Below are 25,260 nucleotides of genomic sequence, written 5' to 3'. Positions count from 1 at the left end.
TTCTCCTCCTCCTTCATTCCTTCACTTTTCTCCTTTTTGTTTTTTGTTTTCATCGTGAAATGTGACTGTGTGTTTGGCTTGGAGAGAGAGCAGCGTTTTCGTAGTGCTGTACGGCTAGTATTGCTAGTGGATATGGTAGTAGGCACACAAACGTGCATCCCTGTATCGAGGTCGAGAGCAGGAAGGCATCAGGGTCGTATTCACTACGCATCAAGCAGAAGAAAACAAAATGAAACAGGGAGGGACTACCTACCAATAAGAAACGCCTATTTTAGTTTTTCTGTTGCGTGCCCTAATGAATATAACCCAGCATAGGATACAGAGGTTGGTGATAAGTGAAGAGTTTATAAATAAACAAAGTTTATTTGTCACGTGCGCCGAATACAACAGGTGTAGGCCTTACAGCGAAATGCTTACTTACAAGCCCTAACCAACAGTGCAATTTTTAAGTAAAAAATAGGTTTTTAGGTAAACAATAGATAAGTAAAGAAATTTAAAAAACTAAACTGACAGTGGAAATAACAGTAGCGAGGCTACAGTATATACAGGTGGTACCAGTACAGAGTCAATGTGCGGAGGCACCGGTTAGTCGGGCTAATTGAGGTAATATGTACATGTAGGTATAGTTAAAGTGACTATGCTTAGATGATAAACAGAGAGTAGCAGCAGTGTAAAAGAGGGGTTGGCGGGTGGGGGGTGGCGGGACACAATTCAAATAGTCCGGGTAGCCAATGTGTGGGGGCACCGGTTAGTCGGGCTACTTGAGGTAATATGCACATGAATGTATAGTTAAAGTGACTATGCATAGATGATAGAGAGTAGCAGCAGCGTAAAAGAGGGGTGGGGGGTGGCGGGATACAATGCAAATAGTCCTTGTAGCCATTTGATTACCTGTTCAGGAGTCTTATGGCTTGGGGGTAAAAGCTGTTGAGAAGCCTTTTGGTCCTAGACTTGGCTCTCCGGTACCGCTTGCCATGCGGTAGCAGAGAGAACAGTCTATGAATGGGGTGGCTGGGGTCTTTGACCATTTTTAGGGTCTTCCTCTGACACCTCCTGGTGTAGAGGTCCTGGATGGCAGGCAGCTTAGCCCCAGTGATGTACTGAGCCGTACGCACTACCCTCTGCAGTGCCTTGCGGTCGTAGGCCGAGGAATTGCCGTACCAGGCAGTGATGCAACCAGTCAGGATGCTCTCGATGGTGCAGCTGTATATCTTTTTGTGGATCTGAGGACCCATGCCAAATCTTTTCAGTCTCCTGAGGGGGAATAGGTTTTGTCGTGCCCTCTTCACAACTGTCTTGGTGTGTTTGGACCATGATAGTTTGTTGGTGATGTGGACACCAAGGAACTTGAAGCTCTCAACCTGCCCCACTACAGCCCCGTCGATGAGAATGGCGGCATGCTCGGTCCTCCTTTTCCTGTAGTCCACAATCATCTCCTTTGTCTTGATTACGTTGAGGGAGTGGTTGTTATTCTGGCACCACCCGGCCAGGTCTCTGACCTCCTCCCTATAGGCTGTCTTGTCAGTGATCAGGCCTACCACTGTTGTGTCGTCTGCAAACTTAATGATGGTGTTGGAGTCGTGCCTGGCCATGCAGTCGTGGGTGAACAGGGAGTACAGGAGGGGACAAGGCACGCACCCCTGAGGGGCTCCAGTGTCGAGGATCAGCGTGGCAGATGTGTTGCTACCTACCCTCACCACCTGGGGGCGGCCTGTTAGGAAGTCCAGGATCCAGTTGCAGAGGGAGGTGTTTAGTCCCAGGATCCTTAGCTTAGTGATGAGCTTTGAGGGCACTATGGTGTTGAACGCTGAGCTGTAGTCAATGAATAGCATTCTCACGTTGGTGTTTCTTTTGTCCTGGTGGAAAAGGGCAGTGTGGAGTGCAATAGAGATTGCATCATCTGTGGATCTGTGGTATGCAAATTGGAGTGGGTCTAGGGTTTCTGGGATAATGGTGTTAATGTGAGCCATGACCAGCCTTTCAAAGCACTTCATGGCTACGGACGTGCGGGCTACGGGTCGGTAGTCATTTAGGCAGGTTACCTTAGTGTTCTTGGGCACAGAGACTATGGTGGTCTGCTATGTAAACTACAACACTGTTGATGATGATGTCATCCTGCAGGGCGTAACCATGGATGACGACTTTGACCGGCGCCGAGAGCTCAGGAGGCAGAAGAGGGAGGAGATGCGCCTGGAGGCTGAGCGGTAAGACTGGCCTGCTCGTCTTCCTCTTGTTCCCGTCTCCTCTCGTTACTTTTCCTCCTCTTCGTCTTCCTCCTGCTCCTCCGTCTCGTCTCCAACCTTTACTCCCGCTCTTCTTCCCTCTCCTCCTACATCCCTTCTTCCTCCTCCTCCTCTTCCTACTCATCCTCCTCTGAACCTCAGACCTCTTCCATGTCCATCAACAACTACACACACACTTACATATTTACGATATTGTTGTCTTATCTCATTGGAGTTTATCAGTATAAACTGGGTGGTTCGAGCCCTGATTGCTGATTGGCGGACAGCCATGGTATATCAGACCGTATACTATGGGTATGACAAAACATTTTATTTTTACTGTTCTAATTACGTTGGTAACCAGTTTATAATAGCAATAAGGCACCTCAGGGGTTTGTGATATATGGCCAATATTCCACGGCTAAGGGCTGTGTCCAGGCACTCCGCGTTGCGTCGTGCATAAGAACAGCCATAAACTGTGGTATATTAGCCATATACCACACCTCCTTGGGCCTTATTGCTTAAACATACCACTCTGAACATGACGTCATAACGGTAAGTGTGCAGCCAGAGGGAGTCACAGGTACACGTGTTGTCCAGAGGGGGTGTTGATGACACAGCGAGTGCACTGTGATCATATGACCTCAGTGCTCTTCAGAGCCCAGTTGAAGTCAGTTAAAGGGCTTTGAGCTGGGCTCAGGTTGTTACAGGTCCCTGTGATCTCCATGCCAAGTTGGAACCAGAGAGCCAACCCTTAAATAGTTTGGACTCTCCTCAGGGCTTTAAAAACATCACTCAGCAAATATTGGCTTCCTCCTCCTCATGCAGGCAGTAATCTACCACTGATCTGATGACCTGTGTTGTGTTCTCTCTCTCTCTCTCTCTGACTCAATAAGTTCTGCTTTGTCTCTCATCGTGTCAGTGGTAGAATGTACTGTTGACCTCATATAAAAAGCCTCTGTGCATCCTCAAGTCAAATGAGTTACATACTGTAACAAGCCCAGACATTTCAAATGAGCTCATCTCAAATGGATCACCTCAACCATGTCTCATTTTACGGAGCAAGGATACAGGATACCAGGTTGAAAAGCTGAATCATGTTGGTTACAACTGGGGTTGGAGTGAAAACCTACAGGAGGGTAGCTCTCCAGGAACAGGGTTGGAGAACCCTGCAGTAGGCTACTTAACTCCAGGAGCTTAGTTTGCCCAGCTTGTCTGGGTAGCTTCATCACTTATCCCAATTATACTTACAAACAACAGTCATTTAACCTGGCCACACACATCATAAAACATGAAAATGCATCATGGGCAATAGGATATGCAAATGTGTATCTCTGGAGGTCCAATCCCTTACTGAGCGATATGGCAGTGACATTTACTGAAGATATGATAAGAGCTCTCTGCAGACCGGAGCTACTGAACAAGTCTGTAAGGCCATACACTATGTTAGTGTATGTTTGGCAAGATACAAAAATGTCAGTGCTCACCCTTAAAATGTGTTGACAATACAACAGAACAGATTAACCAGAATGACATTTACTTTCACGGGTGGCCAAACAGAACTATCTAAACGTTACACCCCTACTGAGCCACACCTCCAGTCTTCTGATCTGACCTGGTGGATCATAGTTCGTAAACCCAACTGGCTAGGCAAAAAATAACCCAACATGTGTTCTGTCCACTATTTAACCTAGCATTTTCTTGTGTTTTTTTATATTTTTTTTAAAACTTCATATCTATGACACTGTCCTCCTGAATTGTAAATACTGTAATGTGGCTGGAAACAGAAAATACTTCTTCCCAGTCAACTTAATCAGTGAATATAATCATCTCATACATTTAATTGTGATGTGTGATTATGTTGTACAACAAATGTAAACCTCTGTAGCAATGTTGGCATCTATTGTTGTACCTTTAGGCATGTACCTACGCCTCATTGCTCCAGCTCTACACCAGTTGATTGAACGATAACTTAATGTGGCCGTTATATATTTCACAACAGGTCATAAAACCCGTGTTTTATATTATTTATATTATCCCACAGTGTTTATATTATATGGAGAATATGGAATTTGGTCGAAAATACAGACCGTATGAGAGAGTAAGAGTAGTAAGCTATAGGCATGGTGGGAGTTTGTTCATGTCTGTTTATTTAGTTGGAGTCGTTTCAGTTGGCGGGACCATGCACGATTTTCAACCCACTGATGTTATTGATAAAAGATTCAATCGCTATATTTTGCAAATATGCTGTAACACAATCAATATTTCCATGTCTCTCCTTATCTAATAAGTCAAAAACACATGTTCTCTTGTTGGACCAATCCAGTCAACCATCACCAAATATGATGTAAAAAGAAAACAGATATGCGCACACACACACACACACACACACACACACACACACACACACACACACACACACACAGAGGAGAGAGAGCACTCCAGTCTATACAATAAGATCTGCAGTCAGGGCTGCCAAACACTTTTACATTATAAGTGTTTACTAGTAGAGATCACAAGGAGCTGTTTCCTAGTCGCTAGGCCCTGGAGGAGGACTACATGGCTGGGCTAATGTGTGTGTGTGTGTGTGTGTGCATCACAGAAGGTTGGTGGCACCTTAATTGGTGAGGACCGGCTCGTGGTAATGACTGGAGTAGAATGGTATCCAACACATGGTCTCCAGGTGTTTTGATTAAATTCCATTTGCTCCGTTCCAGCCATTATTATGAGCCGTCCTCCCCTCAGCAGCCTCCACTGGTATGCATGCATGCTTGGGTTACTGTATAGCCCGTGTACATGCAATCTGGAGGTCTGAAAGTCCTGGAGGGGTTCAGCCAGATTGGACCGTCATCAGGTGGTGAAGGCTTGACAAGCTCCATTCGCCTCCTTTAGCCCAGTGAGCCAAGATGTGTGTGTGTGTGTGTGTGTGTGTGTGTGTGTGTGTGTGTGTGTGTGTGTGTGTGTGTGTGTGTGTGTGTGTGTGTGTGTGTGTGTGTGTGTGTGTGTGTGTGTGTGTGTGTGTGTGTGTGTGTGTGTGTGTGTGTGTGTGTGTGTGTGTGCGTGCACGTAGAGGGAGAGAGGCCTAGGAGTTCCCCAGCACTCAGGGCTCTGCATTGTGTCAGACCCAGTCTAGAACAAAACAATCTGTCTTGTTGACAGAGAGGTGAAGCTCCAGCCCTAATCACCAGCAGGCCAGATACTACCAGGCCAAGGTGAACTCCGCTTCACTATCTACTGTGTAGTTCTCCTGGGTGTGTTTATTACTCTGTACATACTGGAATGAAAGTTTGATGGAATTAGTCAATCAAATGAATGTAAAGGCATCCACACTGCTCCCCTAAAGAATGTGGTATAGAAACCAGTGTTTGTGTTTCTGGTCACTGTGTCCCCAGGGTTTGCCTGACTGGGCCTTTTGTATTGCGCTCAGTGACAAATGACATACAATGATACAGCTGGGATCTCAAGCTGTCTGGTTGGTGGCCTGCACAGTGGAGTTCACATACTGCCCTCTGTGACTGACCAGGGCTTTGCTATGACAATGTAACGCAGACACACACATACACACACTGGAATGTTTTGAGTGCTGTTTTTATTTGTCCCCTTAAAAAAATTATATTTTGTTGGAATGTTCCCAAACCTTAAAACTTATGGCTGCAATCCCGCTACCGGGATCGATATGACAACAGCCAGTGATAATGCAGGGCGCCAAATTCAAACAACAGAAATCTCAAAATTAAAATTCCTCAGACATTCATGTGTCTTATATCATTTTAAAGGTAATCTTGTTGTTAATCCCACCAAAGTGTCCGATTTCAAATATGCTTTTCAGCGAAAGCACTACAAACGATTATGTTAGGTCACCACAAAACCACAATAAGCACACCCATTTTTCCAGCGAAAGATAGCTTTCACAAAAAACAGAAATAGAGATAAAATTAATCACTAACCTTTGATTATCTTCATCAGATGACACTCATAGGACTTCATGTTACACAATACATGCATGTTTTGTTTGATAAAGTTCATATTTATATCAAAAAATCTGAGTTTACATTGGCGCGTTAGATTCACTAGTTGCAAAAACTTCAAGTGATTTTGCATAGCCACATCGTTTCAACAGAAATACTTATCATAAATGTAGATGATAATACAAGTTATACACATGGAATTATAGATATACCTCTCCTTAATTCAACCGCTGTGTCAGATTTCAAAAAAACTTTACGGAAAAATAAACCATAGCCAAATTAGCCGCCATGTTGGACTCGACAGAAACCAGAAAATACATGATAAATGTTTCCTTACCTTTGATGAACTTCATCAGAATGCAGTCCTAGGAATCCCAGGTCCACAATAAATGCTTGATGTTCGATAATGTTCGTTATTTATGTCCAATTAGCTACTTTCAAATTGTTTACCAAACGCCCTAACCAAAGTCTCAAAGCGCGTCCACTATAACGTGACGAAGTGTCCAAAAGTTACGTTACAGTCAGTAGAAACATGTCAAACGATGTACTGAATCAATCTTTAGAATGTTGTTAACATACATCTTGAATAACGTTCCAACCGGAGAATTACATCGACTTCAATTGACCGATGGAACGGAGCTCCCTCTCACATGAGAGAGTGAGATAGAGATAGAGAGATTGAAAGAGAGAGAGAGCGCACAGGGAAAGGGGGGGCCAGTTCAATGCGTGGGCACCTCATGGAAGTGATTACTCATTCCTGTCTCCTTTGGCCCCCCTTCACATTAGAGTCATCAGACAAAGTTCTATTGACTGTTGACATCTAGTGGAAGCCGTAGGAAGTGAAAACCCATCCATATCTCTCTGTATTTTCAATGAGAGCTTGGTTGAAAATTTGGCACCCCCAGAAAATATCCAAACAGGAAGTGGAACTTCTCAGGTTTTTGCCTGCCATATGAGTTCTGTTATACTCACAGACATAATTCAAACCGTTTTAGAAACTTCAGAGTGTTTTCTATCCAATACTAATAATAATATGCATATATTAGCAACTATGACATAGGAGCAGGCCGTTTACTCTGTGCACCTTTCATCCAAGCTACTCAATACTGCCCCTTCAGCCATAAGAAGTTAGTGTTCTGTCATGTCACATGCCTTTTTTTTCTGGTGACAGAGCCCAATGCAGTTTACTTCATTTATATCACATTTCATAGCCTAGGCAACATGCAAAACAGTTCTGTGCAGGCCAGTGTTTGTCAGTCTGCTGCCCTTTGAGAAGCGAAGCTACCATTTTGCCCCCATCTCCTCCACATCTGTGTGTAGGCCAGATCTCCAGGGAGGCCAGGAAGAGTCCAGGAAATAACACCCATCCTCAGTGAATGGACCGTTCCAAACATGCCCTCCCCAACCGGCGGCCTGCACCATAAACTCTCACTGGGCCTGCTTGTGTCTGTATCTGTTAGGGCCTCTGTCCAGCTCCGAATGTTTGGGGTGGACTACAGTACAGTAGGAGCAGTCGGGTTCCCTCTCATTTTGGTGCTCCTGTGACCCACCCACTCCATTTTTGGGAGAGTTTTTTGTTGTTGTTGCCCCACAATGTATATAAACCGAACGAATGTGTCTAGACATGAGCGATAATGTCAAGCTGTAACTCAAAAGGAACCCACGCCCCAAGCGGGAATCTCACCATGGGAGGCACTGTACTTGTCCTTACTCAGGTGATCAGAAATAGGGGCAGCAGCTATAGAGGTGGGTGATGAGCAGGTTAAAAGGTATGTAGGTCTAGCACTGATAACAAGATAGAGGTCTCTAGAATGTCTGTAGACTTCAGGATAGGGGCTATGGCGTTGCTGTCTCTCGCTCTCTCTCTCTGGGCCTAGAGGAGAAAGTGAAGGACGGGGCGAAGCGTGGGAATGGGCCAGCCGTTCTGGCAGGAAATCACGCCCCCCCCTTCCCTGTGTACTCTCTCTCTCTTTCAATCTCTCTATCTCTTTCTCACTCTCTCCGTTTTAGTCCAGTAGAGGTGAAGAAGTATTTTCTCATGGGCTTTCCGAAGTTGTTTTCACGGACATTGCTGAGATATTTTGCCGTAAAGAAAATATTTGGAAATATTTTCCCCTAATGTGTTTGGTGACTGAACCTAGTGTGACTGGACATTTTCTACTTACTCAAGTAGTCAGGAACTGAATGCAACATTAGGCTTAAATCAACTTTATTGTACACATTGTAAAAACGGACAACAGCAACACATTCTGTTAGGATTTAAAACAAATGCAGAAGTGTTTACTGTTAAATTCCACACACTTGCAGTAAAACGATTCCCTTCATCCTCCAGCTGCAGAATTTACTCCACAAGGACAACATGTTCATGTAATGGCCGACATAAGTTATACATGTCATTGCAAGGGAAGCTGGCTAGCCAAAGGTTGCAATGCACTTTATTAACTGTCAGTCAACGTAGTTGTACTGTAAATACTCCTCGAGTAAGGCCACCCTTTAATAATGGCTTGAGAGAGCGAGGGAGAGAGAGACCTACCTGAATGTGATTGCTGTGGCTGGACTCTCAGGCTCCTACTGTATAGGACGATGTATTATCTTGAACATAGGATAAGACCTCTCCCTATATTCTCTATCTGATGGGAGGAGAGACCGTACTAAAGTGGTAGGTGGTCTATAAGGGATGAGGATATTGCATTGGGGCCTTCATTGGCGCAACAGTCTAGAGCCAAGAACGCCAAGCGTTTGATTGACAAGAATGCTAACGAAGCTGTTTGTTGGATTTTCATAAGGCATCGTCTACCCTGAGATCCTGTGATTCTAACTGCGCTGTGCCACTAAGGACTGGTCGGATCCATTTTTAGACGCTGTTGTCTCAGTTTCCCATGACATTTAGGCTGTTTCTGGGACTATACTATTCTCCAGAGGTTGAGTCAGTCTTTGCTACTCTGTTTTCTACAAACTGCACTTGGTAATATAGCCAGTCATCTATGTGCATAATGTTAAGGGTGACGAGCGATATAGACTGTTAGAGTAGAGATTCTAGTGAAAGAGAGTGTGTGTGTGTTTCTCAATATACATACTTCCGTGCTCCAAGTCCGCAAATTGGAGCAGTCTGAGTATGAGCGCGGAGGGCAATTCTCAGATGCGTACTTTGTTTGTACACGTTTTGAAGCATGCGTCGATGCGAGCTTCAGCCAAAATATTCCCAGGATTGTTGATGTAAGATAACACAACCAGGTAAAAAACGAAGACACATTTCTTGGAAACAATGGCGGATTGTGTTATAAACTGAAGTGAGAGAAAATGATTACATTTTTTGGGAGTAACACCCACACTCTCTCTCTCTCTCCTTCGGTCCCTCTCACTTACAGTGCATGGGAGTGTATGTAAGTTTGAGTGCCAGGGAGAGAGTGTGTATGCTAATGGTATGCACCTCTCTACAATTTGATACACATTTATAATCCCATCAGACTAGAATCTCTATTCTAACAGTCTATATCGCTCTTCATCCTTAACATTATGCACATAGATGACTGGCTATATCCCCAAGTGCAGTTTTGTAAAACAACGTAGCAATGAGTGACTCAACAACGCACTGTGGAGCCAGGACCAGCCAATCAGAATGAGTTTTCCCCCGCAAAGGGCCTTTATTACAGATTGTGTTGTGTGACAAAACTACACATTTTAGAGTGGCCTTTTATTGTCCGCAGCACAAGTGGCACCTGTGTAATGATCATGCTATTTAATCAGCTTCTTGATATGCCACACCTGTCAGGTGGATGGATTATCTTGACAAATGATATCTTGTTTTTTCTGTATTGGTCAAAGGTAATGCAGTATTAGGGGAGTGCACAGTGCTTCTCAAAATTACATTATTGTTGGTTACGTTATCGTTGGTGAACGAACTCGGAGCATGAAGCATGGTAGTATGCATACTGAGAAACACCCTGTGTGTGTGTGTATGTGTATATATATATATATATATATATATATATATATATATATATATATGAGATGGAGAGAGAGAGAATACAGTATCATGATGTCACTGTCCCCCCAGGTTTAGCTTGGGCGTGAGCAGAGTTCTGTGTTCAATTATAACAACATTCCTCAGTCAGTTGACCCAGCAGGAGAGCTTGCTGTTCGCAAGCTGTAAAGTCTCCCATAAAACCACTCCGCTTAACATGTTAACTGCACATGCTTCAGTAACATGCAATACGCACTGCCAAACGGCCATATGGTGTTTGCTTAGCTTAGCCGATGCCTGACATGGACTTTGAAGATCACACAGAGGCAGACAGAATGGAGCTCTTCTCACAAACAAAACAGAGGCGGGGAAGATAAGAAGTTGGTTCAGTCCTTTAGGGGAGAGGCTTTCCCAATGTTTTATGAAGTTGAAGAGGAATCTAAATAGAATGGACTGGTACCTATCTGTGGGCTAGAGACTTTCCTGTCAAACTGCCGGGCGTTGAGATCAGTGATCTGGCCTTAGTATAGTTCTCGGCTGGCCAGCGTAGTACAGGCAAAACGCACTCGCACACTATACACACACACACAAACACTATACACACTACGGCCCTTCACACACTACAGCTCCCCACCACTCCACCCCTCCACTGGGCCGAGCCGGGGCTGAGGCAGGCGTAGGCCAGCGGCCACGTTACAGCCGGGGTCCTCTCCTCTCATCGCTGGCCAAGCCACATCTCCAGACACTGTTTTCATCAGGCTGTGAAAAGTGAAACCTCAGCAGCAGCACCAGTGGCCTGAGCTCAGCAGAGCAGAGCAGAGCAGAGCAGAGCAGAGCAGAACAGAACAGGGTAGAATGTGAGTACAGTGAGTCAAGTAAAAGACACTGTGAGTCTTTTGTATTGCACAGTAAATAACTGGAGAATTATCTGGAGAACAATGACTTACTTGGCTCTCTCTCTCCTCTCTCTTTCTCCCTGCCTCAGGATGGCCTTCCAGGGTAGTAATGAGGATGAGGAGGAGGCTGCGAGGGAGCGTAGACGCAGGGCGCGTCAGGAGAGGATGAGAGGGATGGGAGGCGAGGAGCCCGGTGACAGCGTGGTGATGACCAACAGCCATAGGTAAGACCTGAAGACTTGTGTTAGCTCCCAAACATAATGTCTAGGCTTTAGCTCAGGGGCTAACAGTATTGTGGTGCGTAGGAGATTGTGGTTTGAACCCAGTTTAATGGATGTGTGTGTAACACGGTTGTTATAGTAAACTGAAACGAAAACTAATCATCAAAAAACTATTAAGTAAACTGAAATAAAATAATTAACAAATCTGTTTGAAAAACTAAACTGAATAACGGAAACTATTATCTTTGACTCCAAAACGAATCAAATCAAATCAAAAGTTCAGTTTGCCAAGAGCAGCACAGCAGATATTTGGCGCGTTTGACTGGTAAGGCTAAAGCGACAGTAGACGAAAGTCAAGGAGGGAAGCCGGGGGGAGTTGCATCTGCGACAGCCGAAAGTCGGACACTGACGTGGCTTTCTAACAGCAAGGCTCAGATCAACATGGCAGTGTTGCCATTGTTTACAAACGGCTTTCTTTACAATGCTGAAATGAACATGTACCTAACCCCAATATCACACACCAAACGAATAAAATCCTAATATAATATAATGTGTGTACACGTAGCACAGTCAATAATGGAGAAAGACCCTGAAATATCACATGTATATGTCAACTGTGCATAAATCACGGCAAATTGGTTCCTGTTTCAGTCATGCTTGCGTGGGTCAAACAAACACCCTAATGATTGGTTGACAATAGAGCCTCCAACGATGCAGACGATTGCCGCAGGACGAAGTCGATGAGGAGCAACTGCAGAAACATCACGCAAACACGCGTTGAAAGATTTGACAAAAGTCATCTGCTCGAGCGCGTCATTTGAGACGAGCACGATGCAAGACTTTGCTCTCACGCGGTCACACAGAGTAATCTGCACATGTGCATGGGTACGGCTTCACGTTGCTTCAACGTGGTAGCTACGGGACCAGAATCTTGCACTTCAAAGTTCCTGGTTGTTGGGGAAATTGACCCACTACTACTGTTTACTTTGTGCATCTACGTCATCTCGCTGAGTCTACCTTTTTAAATCTAACCTATGACCTGACCCATCACCTTATGCATTATTGCACCACAGTGGCAAGAACTGACGTCCCAAAAAACACATAAATGGCTCCTAGCCTCCCACAAATAGGCTTCTTTCTGTCCCTTAAACTAAAACTGAAAATAAATTACATGAAAAAAAAATGGAAAAAAAAGTAAAATCAAACTTGAACTAAATAAAAACTAGTAAAGTGGATCTGAAAACTTACTGAAACAACTGAATTTCAAATAAAAATCTTAAATCTAATAACAAAACTATAACAACCTTGGTGTGGAACCCTGATCTCATCCACTGTTAGAATGCAGCTCCGGCCATCCCTGGAGGAAGTTCCCGGAAGCTCCAGGTTTCCTGTCAGCTGTCCTATCCTTTCCTATCCTCTTCTGTTCTTTTTTTATAGTATACTCTCTCAATGGAATAGGTGCACTGTGGGTCCCCATCATACTGTAGGCTAGTACCCTTTCTAAAGTGTTGAAGAAGCACAAGTCTTACAGTAGAGTATCACAGACATAGACTTACATAGTTTAAACAGAGACCCTCTTCTTTTGTCTACCAATCAGTCATAAATAGCTCACCCTGCTGTCCGCCCCCATACCATGTCCAGTTGAGGTCAGTACAGCAGTTGACACTGGAAGTAGTGGGCTGTTCTGCTCTCCACCAGTACAGAAGCACTGTTGTAGTGGAGAATGGTTTCTCTCTGTGAGGTCACAGCCATATCCTGTGGTTATTGAACAAGTCCGGGATTGTCTCGACCTGTGATCGGACGTAACCCGACCCGTTGTTGATTGTGTTTGGTTCTGTGCTAACATTTGCCAAGCGGTGTCGTCAGCCTGTATTAAACTCTGTCGGTATGTGTGAGGTGGTTGGAGGGTTGGATGCAGACCCACGTACGGTATTGTATGGATGCCCTGTCAGCTTGCTATGAGGCTGGGCAAAGGAGGTAGCTAGTCGCTAGTGCAACGTGGACTGGATACGTTTCTGGGAGAGAAAAGCAGCCATGAACTTTCGTGTAGGCCTAAGTTACGCTGTTGGACCTAACCTGTGGATAAAAGAACAACCTCAAGCTAGGAAGCCAGAAGACTCGGTGAGGTAAACTGATTAGACGTGTGAACTGGGAATGGAGCTGAAATCCTATTTCCCCTGTTGTTGATGTCCATGTGAGCCGAGTAGAAATCCATATTCGTGGTGTCCAGATATTGGGGAATGTCCAGCAGAGTGGTGGTAGTTTAACTTCAGAAGCAGTGACCACATAGCGAATTCAGTGGTTAACTGTTTTTGTCCCTCTGTGTGGTAGTGATTGGCTGTGTAATTGACTGTGGCATGTCTCTCTCTCTCTCTCGCAGTGTGACAGAGACTGTGTCTGTGTCCTCCTCCTCTATGACCTCCTCGGGTGGAGGAGACGATGATGAGCAGGCCTTGCTGGAGCGCATGGCCAAACGAGAGGAGCGCAGGCAGAAAAGATTGATGGAAGCTCTGGAGCGAGAGAAGGATCAGAACCCCGGCAATGACGGTAACCACGGCAGCGGGGAGAATACTGTGGAGGAGAGGTCCGTCGGCCGCAGGGGCCGTTACCAGGACAACGAAGAAGAGGTGGAAGAGCGGAACTGCCGAAAGGAGGAGGAGGGGGAGGCTGCTCCGGAGGAGGAAGAGGCTGAGCAGGGAGAAGAAGAAGCGGAGGAAGAGGAGAAACCGAGACGGTCCTATATGAGAGAACAGGTCAGTCTATTCTTCTTTTAGGGACATTTCTGTCCATTTTCATTTTATTTTCCATCGGCATGTTTTCATTCATAAAATGTACCTTATTTATCCATAGGAATCCATTGACGAAAAAACTCGAAATGAGGTATGATCATGGATATATTGATTGGAATGGTGGCTGGAGTTTGCTGATTACTTATCTGATTTTGATAAAACATGACACTCCCATTCCTTCTCATAGGAAGATACAGAAGAGCAAGCAGTGGTTTTAAATGAGGTTGAGGAATCAAAGGCAGAGGTTGAAGAAAATGCTGAATTAAGTGATAAGGTAGAGGAAGAGGTAGAGGAACCAGATCAGTTAGAGGTAGAGGGCACAACAGTGACACTGAACAATGAGACTGAGGAAGACTGTGGGATGTCAACCATCCAGAACGGCTTGGATGTGGTAAGACTTTAACATAGAGGTGTGAAATGGGAGCATGAACATCTCTGGATAACTCAAATGTCTCCGAAATAATTCTCAGAAATCGTAGCGTATAGAAACTCTAAAGACCACGCATAGTGTCTTTGTCAATCAAGCAGAGTAGCGGTGTAGCCTAAATTAATATTTCCCAGACATTGAAGTTCTCCAGACGCTAAGTGTGGTCTTGCATCCACGGTAATAGAGCTACATCTCATAAGGTGTGGTTGAGGTCACGGTCATGTGGTTATCTTTAACGTGGTTTAATGCCATGCCATCCACGGAGTGGTCACAATACGGTCACTGTGTGTTCAGCTGCATGCTTGCCTCTGTGGGGAAGAGGTTGTGTTTGAAACCTGTGTTTTGCATCTGTTGTCATGTCTACTCACTTTCCGCCACCCCCTGTTTCGCTTTCAGATGTGTGTCCCCAAATGACACCCTATTCCCTATATAGTGCACTACTTTGAAGACTTGTGCCAGAAGTAGTCCAGTGTGGGACAGGGTGTCATTTTGGACAAAGCCAGGGTCACAGAGTGGAGTCACTGGTCTGGTTGGAATGGTGTGATGTCACATAGAAGCACCCACGCACAGACACAAGCATTCCTTCATTCCCAGAGTTCAGTGTGCTCAGCGTGTGTTCTGTGCCTGCAGGTGAATGAAAAGCAGAATGGAGGTCTGCACGAGGAGACTCCTCAAAAACACAAAAAAACTGAAAGGACCCTGAGGTAGGAGCCAGAGACTTATGTGCGCTAATGGTATAATGCTACATGCAACACATGCATGCATACACACACATACAAACGCACACGCATTCTGTGGTCTTGGCATTCGGGCTCCTGAGTGGCTCAGCGGTCTAAGGCACTGCATCTCAGCGCTAGAGGCGTCACTACAGACACCCTGGTTCAAATCCAGGCTGTATCACAACCGGCCGTGATTGGGAGTCCCATAGGGCGGTGCACATATGTCCCAGCTTCGTCCGGATTTGGCCGGTGTAGGCCGTCATTGTAAATAAGAATTTGTTCTTAACTGACTTGCCTAGTTAAAAAATAATAATACTTAATTGATTCAAAACCTAGGGGGAGGAGAGAGGTGGGAGAGTATTGCCCAAGGTGTCTGTAATGTAATTGAAAGGCATATTTATCCCAGCGCACACAAACACACTGTTGTTTAGCCTGATTGGTTTCTAGAGCAGAACTGCTGTATTTGACACAGGTCATGTAATCCTAGCTCCCCAGAGGGAAGCACTGGAGTGAAACCTTAGACACACTATTACCTTAGACCTTAGACAGCGCCAGAGTGTCTGTGTAGGCTTGTGTGTGTGGCTGTCTTTCTACCTGTGTGACGACATTAACCTGTCTTCCTGTGCGTGTCCCATAGCCGCGGCAGCGTGCGTTCCCCGGAGGCGGGGGCTGAGGAGCAGGACGACACGGCGCACCTGGAGGCGGAGCTTAAGCTGGAGGAGCTGAAGCGCCGCCGTGACGATGCGGAGAGCGAGGAGTTCGAGAGGATGAGACAGAAGCAGCAGGAGGCTGAGCAGGAGCTGGAGGAGCTGAAGAAGAAGAGGGAGGAGAGGAGGAAGATCATAGAAGAGGAGGAGAGACAGAAGAAACAGGAGGAGGCCGAGAAGAAGGCCAGAGAGGAGGTAGGGGTTCTCTCTGCCTCTCTCTCTCTCTCTCTCTCTGCCTCTCTCTCTCTGCCTCTCTCCTTCACTCTTCTGCACTCTCTCTGCCTCTCTCCTTCACTCTTCTGCACTCTCTCTCCCCCCCTTCCTCTATCTCTCTCCCTTCCTTCTTCTCCTAATCTCAAGACTGTACACTTGATTTAGTCATCACACCTGTTGAAGATAACAGCTATACGTCATATTCCTGCCTGCTTCACCATGACATGATCTTACTATACTGCATCCTTATCGGCGCACTCCTATTTGAATCCCAATAATAATTCCTTTACAGGCCATCATTCTTCTTCCCCTGCTATATGACCTCACCTTCACATATCTAAGCTATGATAGTCAGTCCATAATTTGCGTGTACATACTTGCACTTGACACCGCGCCATTCGCCGTCCAATCACCTAGTCTACTGTACTGTACTCTGTCTTATGCTGACAGGGTTTCTCTGGTTCCATCCGTATAAAATGGACTCATTTTGTTCAGGGCTCTGCGGATACGGTTCTGGTCCAAAGTAGTGCACTATATAGGGAATAGGATGCTGTTTCAGACACAACTTCTGTCATTTCCCGACAGGTCTCTGTGCTGTGCTTGGCTTTGAACGTGGGGTCGTCTCATGTTGTGGTGCATAAGAGACTGTTTTGTGTCAGGATGGGAGAAGCCTGGATATAGGTGAACATCAAATAGAAGCCTGGATATAGGTGAACATCAAATAGAAGCCTGGATATAGGTGGATGTCAAATAGAAGCCTGGATATAGGTGGATATCAAATGGAAGCCTGGATATAGGTGGATAACAAATAGAAGCCTGGACATCAATATAAATAGTGTTACCTACTGCACCTACTGTACAGTACCAATAGGAACAGACTGTAATATAGTAAAATAAACTGTTAAGTATTTTCACTAGAGAAGTGGTGCGTTCAAGTTAGAGGAGTATACCCGCGCTTAGTTATTGTTTGCGTGCGTACATTCTTGGTCGTGCGTGCATGCGTGTGTGACCGTTTAATAACTGAGAGTTCTGCTGTGTTCCGCATCTCTCAGGAGGAGAAGAGGAGGATGAAGGAGGAGATAGAGAGGAGGAGGGCGGAGGCGGCCGAGAAGAGACAGCAGATGGGGGTGGAGACCGTCGACGCAGAGGCCAAACCCTTCAAATGCTTCAGTCCCAGAGGATCCTCCCTCAAGGTCAGTCGACAACTTTTGACCTTTGACCTCTCAGTCACCTCCATCTATGATGTCTGTCTATGACCAGGTTCGAAAACTATCACATAGCTTTAACCTATTCAGCCCTTTCATAAATCTAGCAAGTACACTGCAGGGATCCAAAAGCTACGACAGATGTAACAGTTGCCTCCCATATAGTAGCTTGTACTTCTTAGTCTTTTTCGTGGCATAATCTCTACCTTATCCTAATTCACCTCATTGTAGGTGACAGGATCGTTTTACTGGGAACGTTATGGCGTCATTGTTGTTGACAATAAGTGTCTCTGTTCTGTTGTCTTCTGTCTGTGTGGGTTTGTCTGTTGTCTTGCTACTGCGTTAAAGGCATGGAAACTGGAAACGCCACAACTTATCACTTTAAAGATAGTATTTGTTATGGAGTAGTGTGTTCTATCAACTTATGTGAATAAACGCTCCAGTGTTGCTGAAATAAACTCCCATGCAGTGAGTGTCCATGGGGGTTTTCACTTTTCTGCCAGTGGAGAAAATCTAATTACTCCAAGTTTAGCAAATATCCATCTCACTGAAATCTGCCCTGAAATAGTCTAACTTTGTGTGTTTTTATTTTTTTTATTTTAAGGTAATAATCTAATTCCATTTGTTGTTGTTTGTGGTCTGGTCTGTTGGCAAATGTTAACATCCTTCCATTCCTCTCCGCAGCTTTACTTTGTCATCATGTTCACCGTAGGTACAGCTGATGGTAGAAGTTGCCCATAGGTTACCCTTCCCCATATCTTAAACTGAACCATTAGGAGGGAGGACCGTAAACCCAGACCCTAGATCGGTGTCTATGGGCAAACGTTGTTCTACTCATAGCTAATGCGTGTGCGCTGCGTTATTGTGAGGTTATACTCATTCCAGTGTCTGTGCTAACGTTATTGTTTTGCATTGGAGTGAGTTGTGTACCTTTTTTCAGACTTACACACTAGCCGTTTTAACAGTAGTTCTATTTATTTCCGTTGATTCCTCCAGTGTGTTGTTCCTGTAGTTCAAGTCACAGTACTGTGACAGTACACATGAGTAGACACTCGGATCCTCTTGCACTAGTCCAGAGTAGTTACGTTAGGATACAACGTTCCGGAAGCTGCAAATGGTAGTCAACACAGTTAGCTAGATAAAGAGAGCTGCTCCCTTCAAAAACTCTGAGGATGCAGGAAACCGATTAGGTTAATAGGATTAGTGTACCCGCGTTGGAATGGTGGTGCTGCTGCAGCCTGAGAATGGGTTATTTCCTGTCGAGAGGAGTATTTTAGGAACACCCACATTTCGGTAGCAGAGCCGAGCTAGAGACCAAGCAGGTTCCTTTTTTATTTAATTTTTTAGAGGGAGCGGGGATGGATGGTTGCTTATTTTTATTTTCGGGATCGCTTCCCCCCCCCTCTTAGCCCTGTTGTCGTATATCATAAACAGCAGTCAGAGCAAGGTTCCCACAGCGCAGGGCCTGAAAAAGGCCTGTGCTGCTCTGCTGTCTGCTTTTCCTGGCCGGGTGACAGTAGCTGTAGCCAGTGCTGTGGAGAACAGAACAGTCAGTCACATTGTGTCTCGCTGGGCTAGGAAAAGCCCAGTCTAAACAAGGATGCAATGGGTCTGGTAAAAAAAAAAGGGAAAGGTAGAACAGGAGAAAGGGGGAGAGGGTGCTGTTGGGTTTGGATGGTGTGTGTGATGTGGGAGTGCTGTGTGTATTTGGTAGGGGTTGTTTTTGTGTGTGTGTGTGTGTGTGTGTGGCTACTGCCTAATAAATGTTTGATGCAAAGTTCACTGATCTTTCAACAGATTGGTGAAAGGGCAGAGTTTCTGAGCAAGTCGGCACAGAAAAGGTGAACAGTCGTTTCCATTAATTGTTTGACTCACATCTGGTGCTTTCGGTGTGAAGTCATACAGTTCAGTAATAAAATGACCCTTTGGCTAATTCTGTTGTTGTTATATGTTCTGAGCAGCACGGTGAAGACGACTCACTCTCCTGTCATCTCTAAGATTGACAACAGACTGGAGCAGTACACCTCTGTTGCCCAGGTCAGAGGTTACACATCAACACAAATCACCTGACTAGTACTGTTACTAATGAGCCCTATGAGAACAAAATGTCGAAAAGATGTACGAAAATGATATTTATTTGTTGCATTTTTTTTGAAAAGACATCTTGTGTTGACTGGGATTATATAACTGTTACCATTGTTGATGATCATATCTAGAACATAGAGTATATTTCAATACTGCTCTGAATCTAAAAGCTACAGTACATGCTTTAGATAATGGTAATGATACTATACTACATTAATTTTGATTTATAAGCCAAGAGAGTTATCATCTATATTCTTCGTAGCTGTCTATTTACCACCACAAACCGATGCTGGCACTAAGACCGCACTCAATGAGCTGTATACGGCCATAAGCAAACAGGAAACGCTCATCCAGAGTTGGCCCTCCTAGTGGCCAGGGACATTAATGCAGGGAAACTTAAATCAATTTTACCTCATTTCTACCAGCATGTTAAATGTGCAACCAGAGGGGAAAAAACTCGAGACCACCTTTACTCCATACACAGAGATGCGTACAAAGCTCTCCCTCGCCCTCCATTTGGCAAATTTGACCATAATTCTATCCTCCCGATTCCTGCTTACAAGCAAATACTAAAGCAGGAAGCACCTGTGACTCGGTCAATAAGAAAGTGGTCAGATGAAGCAGATGCTAAGCTACAGGACTGTTTTGCTAACACAAACTGGAATATGTTCCGGGATTCTTCCGATGGCATTGAGGAGTACACCACAACAGTCATTGGCTTCATTAATAAGTGCATCGAGGACGTCATCCCCACAGTGATTGTACGTACATACCCCAACCAGAAGCTATGGATTACAGGCAACATCCGCACTGAGCTAAAGGTTAGAGCTGCCACTTTCAAGGAACGGGACTCTAACCCGGAAGCTTATAAGAAATCCCGCTATGCCCTCCGACAAACCATCAAACAGGCAAAGCGTCAATATGGGACTAAGATCGAATCGTACTACACCGGCTCTGACGCTCATCGGATGTGGCAGGGCTTGCAAACTATTACAGATTACAAAGGGAAGCACAGCCGCATGCTGCCCAGTGACACGAGCCTACCAGACAAGCTAAATTACTTCTATGCTCGCTTCAAGGCAAGTAAGACTGAAACATGCATGAGAGAATCTGTGTGATCACGGTCTCCATAGCCGATGTGAGTAAGACCTTTAAACAGGTCAACATTCATAAGGCCGCAGGGCCAGAAGGATTACCAGGGCGTGTACTGCGAGTATGCGCTGACCAACTGGCAAGTGTCTTCACTGACAGTGTCTTCCCTGTCTGAGTCTGTAATACCAACATGTTTCAAGCAGATCACCATAGTCCCTGTGCCCAAGAACACTAAGGTAACCTGCCTAAATGACTACCGACCCGTAGCACTCACGTCCGTAGCCATGAAGTGCTTTGAAAGGCTGGTAAATGGCTCACATCAACACCATTATCCCAGAAACCCTAGACCCACTCCAATTTGCATACCGCCCCAACAGATCCACAGATGACGCAATCTCTATTGCACTCCACGCTGCCCTTTCCAACCTAGACAAAAGGAACACCTATGTGAGAATGCTATTCATTGACTACAGCTCAGCGTTCAACACCATAGAGCCCTCAAGGCTCATCACTAAGCGAAGGACCCTGGGAATAAACACCTCCCTCTGCAACTGGATCCTGGACTTCCTGACAGGCCGCCCCGAGTTGGTAAGGGTATATAATAACACATCTGCCACGCTGATCCTCAACACGGAGCCCCTCAGGGGTGCATACTCAGCAACCTCCTGTATTCCCTGTTTACTCATGACTGCATGGCCAGGCACGACTCCAACACCATCATTAAGTTTGCCGATGACACAACAGTGGTAGGCCTGATCACCGACAACGATGAGACAGCCTATAGGGAGGAGGTCAGAGACCTGGCCGGGTGGTGCCAGAATAACAACCTATCCCTCAACGTAATCAAGACAAAGGAGATGATTGTGGACTACAGGAAAAGGAGTACCGAGCACGCCCCCATTCTCATCCCCGGGGCTGTAGTGGAGCAGGTTGAGAGCTTCAAGTTCCTTGGTGTCCACATCACCAACAAACTAGAATGGTCCAAACACACCAAGACAGTTGTGAAGAGGGCACACAAAGCCTATTCCCCCTCAGGAGACTGAAAAGATTTGGAATGGGTCCTCAGATCCACAAAAAGTTATACAGCTGCACCATCGAGAGTATCCTGACTGGTTGCATCACTGCCTGGTATGGCAGCTGCTCAGCTTCCGACAGCAAGACACTACAGAGATAAGTGCGTACGGCCCAGTACGTCACTGGGGCCAAGCTTCCTGCCATCCAGGACCTCTATACGAGGCGGTGTCAGAGGAAGGCCCTAAAAATTGTCAAAGACTCCAGCCACGCCAGTCATAGACTGTTCTCTCTGCTACCGCACGGAAAGCGGTACCGGAGTGCCAAGTCTAGGTCCAAAAGGCTTCTTAGCAACTTCTACCCCCAAGCCATAAGACTCCTGAACAGCTAATCAAATGGCTACCCAGACTATTTGCATTGCCCCCCCCCCCCCCCTCTTTTACCCTGCTGCTACACTCTGTTTATTTTTACCTCTATTACCTCGACTAACCTTCGCCCCCTCACATTGATTGACTCTGTACCGGTACCCCCCTGTATACAGCCTTGCTACTGTTATTTTACTGCTGCTCTTTAATTATTTGTTTGTTTTATTTCCTATTTTTTACTTAACACTTATTTTTCTTAAAACGGCATTGTTGGTTAAGGGCTTGTAAGTAAGAATTTCACAACACCTGTTGTATTTGGCGCATGTGACAAATACAATTTGATTTGATTTGTATGGCTCCTTCCTCACGGCCATTTTAAACAAGTCACAAAAAGAAATCCAGATATGTGTTTTTATAAGACATTTCTCTTCTCTCCTTTGCCAACACCGATCATTCCCCACTCTGAATCCAACACTAACATCGTCCCTCATTCCCTTCTCCCTATACAGAACAAGGATATGCGGTCCCCACGCTCCGGTGCCGTGGACCTGCCCATGGTGACAGATGGGATACGCAACATTAAGAGCATGTGGGAGAAAGGCAGCGTGTTCAACTCGCCCGGGGGCGGCGGGGGCACGTACAAGGTGTGGACCGGGAAACAACCGGGAATCTGGAACTCCATTTGGGAGCGGTTTGGGAGGAAGTAGGGAGCAAAGGGGGGGGGTCGTTTCACTGCCACTTCCTGTTCATCCTCGATGACGACCAGCCCAGGGCGTTCTGCTGGAGTTGAACTTTGCCCATGTCTTTTTTTTCTGTTCCCCTTCTCCACACAGGAAGCAGCTGGGATGAAGATAGGTGTGGCGGGCCGCATCAACGACTGGCTGAATAAAACCCCCGAGAGCAAAACGCCGGGAGGAAGGCCCGCGGTAGGTCGTCTCCACGACAACCACTTACTGTACAGTGTGTCTGTCCTCTTTGCACCTCTTTATCTAATCCTATATTTATCCTTTATTGAGATGAACAACGTCTTTGTCAAGGGAGACAGCGAACAGACACTCATTATGAAACATACTATATGTGCGGCCCCAACTCAGTGTTGCTCCTGCACTTGAGCTGTAGTGTAAGCAAACATTCATCAGACCAGAGACTTAAGCTCATTTAATGATGATGGATAGGGCTTTCCGTGAACTAGCCTGAGTGTAAGAAACATTAAGGACGCCTGCTCTTTCCATGACGTAGACTAACCAGGTGAATCCAGGTGAAAGATACAATCCCTTATTGATGTCACTTGTTAAATCTACTTCAATCAGATTTTAAGCCTTGAGACAATTGAGACGTGGATTGTGTGTGTGTGCCATTCAGGTGAATGGGAAAGACAGGTGAATGGGAAAGACAAAAGATTTAAGTGCCTTTGAACGGGGTATGGTAGTAGGTAGGTGCCAGGCGCACTGGTTTGAATGTGTCAAGAACTGCAACGATGCTGGGTTTTTCACCCTCAACAGTTTCCTCTGTGTCTCAAGAATGGTCCAACACTCAAAGGACATCCAGCCAACTTGACACATGGGCCAGCATCCATGTGGAACGCTTTCAACACCTTGTAGAGTCCATGCCCCGATGAAGGTGCCCTTAATGTTTTGTACACTCAGTGTATACAGTATTTTCTAATAGTTTTGAGAAGTGCTGTTAGCTACCATGTATTTTTTGTACTTGTATTAATAATTTCCTGCAAATAATGGAGCGGAGTAAGATGATGTGCCCTGTTGGGAGAAATAGTCCAGCGTCACCTAGTGAATTTGAAATATAAATCATATTAAAAGAAAAATAGCAAAGTGGAGGAGCTGTTGAGTTATAACCATGAAGTCATGAAGGGAAAAACACATAGCACATAACCGCAGTCATTTATTTGTGTTGTAAAAAGTACATATCACATATTATCGGAGTATGTATTAGCTTAATATGAAATGTGGCATGGTTCCTACCATGGATCACATGCTGGTTATCAGAAGGACTTAGGGCTTTAGTCAGACAGGCTGCTTCCTATGCTGGGCTGCATGGATGCATTCCAACATACCAGTGCTTCATCTCAAATGGCACCCTATTCCCTATGTAGTGCACTACGTTTGACCAGGGTCCATATGCCGTATTTATCCCAGTATTTTACCCAAAAGGCTCCGACTTTTCTGTTTCCATCTACGCGGGCCGGCCCCCGCGTCTCACTGAGCCATGGCTATGGGGGACCTGCTCTAATTTGGAGCCAAGGCCCTCGGTACTTTTCAGCTGGCATTTATATAACAATTGTTAACTGTGAACTTTTAACACCTTCTCACAAAGCAAAAGTCTTGAATGATGCAGAGGTCGTTGATTCTGCTCGCCACAAGTGTTTAGTCTTTAGTCACAAGTCTTTAGGCGGCAGGTAGCCTAGTGGTTAGCAGCATTGGACCAGTAACCAAAATGTTGCTGGTTTGAAATCCTGAGCTGACTTGGTGAAAAAAATCTGTTGATGTTGCCTTGAACAAGGCACTTAAACCTAACTGTTCCTATAAGTTGCTCTGGATAAGAGTGTCTGCTAAATGACTGAAACGTCGTGTCACACTGATGGAAACACAATAATGCAAGAGCTGACATTACCATAAAACTTCAAAACTATGGGGCTCCCGAGTGGCGCAGCGGTCTAAGGCACTGCATCTCAGTGCTAGAAGCATCACTACAGACCCTGGTTTGATCCCGGGCTGTATCACAACTGGCCGTGATCGGGAGTCCCGTAGGGCGGCGCACAATTGTCCCAGCGCCGTCCGGGTTAGGGGAGGGTTTGGCCGGGGTAGGCCGTCATTGTAAAATAAAAATGTGTTCCTAACTGACTTGCCTAGTTAAATAAAGGTTAAGTAAAAAAAATCTAAACACTGGCGGTCTACTGGTTTGGGTTAAGTCTCAATGGAAAGCACTTATAGAGTACTCCATAGGGCTCTGTTCAAAAGTAGTGCATGGAATAGGGGTGCCATTTTGGATGCACCCCAGTCCTTTAATCTCTGTAGTCCACTCCTGGACCATATTTAAACTTCAGACCGGGTTTATTTTAAGACGTTCTTGCGGCACCCAGACCTGTTTTCAAATAGGCGCAAAGTGTGAGGGCAACACTAGAACGCAAACTTACATACAGTAGCCACTGCCATATCCTCAGTCGGAGTCATAGATCACGGTGGCGTAGTGATACACCATGAGGGCCGTTGCCATGGTGACGTGGTGTTGAGAAGAAGTAGTGCAGAAGGTCAGGGCATTGTGAGTGGCTTGGTGTGGCTGGTTATACGGTCGGTAACATGATACCTACTGCCAACCTTTGATGTGTAGCTTTTTAACCAGCAAAGAACCCCTGTGAGTT

General features: G+C 45.5%; 1 protein-coding gene across 7 annotated transcripts in view; it reads left to right on the top strand.

Moving 5' to 3' along the window:
• The window catches only part of LOC120049885 (non-muscle caldesmon-like), a 55,733-nt gene that overhangs the window by 21,724 nt on the left and 8,749 nt on the right, over window positions 1–25,260 (top strand). For 4 of the 7 annotated variants that reach the window (XR_005477149.1, XM_038996370.1, XM_038996372.1 and 1 more), the window contains 11 exons: window positions 2,122–2,204; window positions 11,140–11,274; window positions 13,652–14,024; window positions 14,122–14,151; window positions 15,118–15,191; window positions 15,844–16,108; window positions 17,179–17,319; window positions 19,129–19,172; window positions 19,293–19,368; window positions 22,394–22,528; window positions 22,718–22,810. Coding sequence is in view for 6 of the 7 variants with exons in the window: in XM_038996370.1 (XP_038852298.1) it covers window positions 2,131–2,204; window positions 11,140–11,274; window positions 13,652–14,024; window positions 14,122–14,151; window positions 15,118–15,191; window positions 15,844–16,108; window positions 17,179–17,319; window positions 19,129–19,172; window positions 19,293–19,368; window positions 22,394–22,528; window positions 22,718–22,810 (1,440 nt within the window). In the remaining variant the exon portion in view is untranslated. Of the gene's footprint in view, window positions 1–2,118; window positions 2,205–11,139; window positions 11,275–13,651; window positions 14,025–14,121; window positions 14,152–15,117; window positions 15,192–15,843; window positions 16,109–17,178; window positions 17,320–19,128; window positions 19,173–19,292; window positions 19,369–22,393; window positions 22,529–22,717; window positions 22,811–25,260 lie in introns of all 7 variants that reach the window. The other 3 variants (XM_038996371.1, XM_038996373.1, XM_038996374.1) reach the window with 3 other exon arrangements.

The sequence above is a fragment of the Salvelinus namaycush genome, chromosome 6 (genome assembly GCF_016432855.1).
Source record: "Salvelinus namaycush isolate Seneca chromosome 6, SaNama_1.0, whole genome shotgun sequence".
NCBI classification, from domain to species: Eukaryota; Metazoa; Chordata; class Actinopteri; order Salmoniformes; family Salmonidae; genus Salvelinus; species Salvelinus namaycush.
The sequence above is the reverse complement of the archived record's forward strand: the minus strand, read 5'-3'. Positions and strand labels throughout refer to the sequence as shown.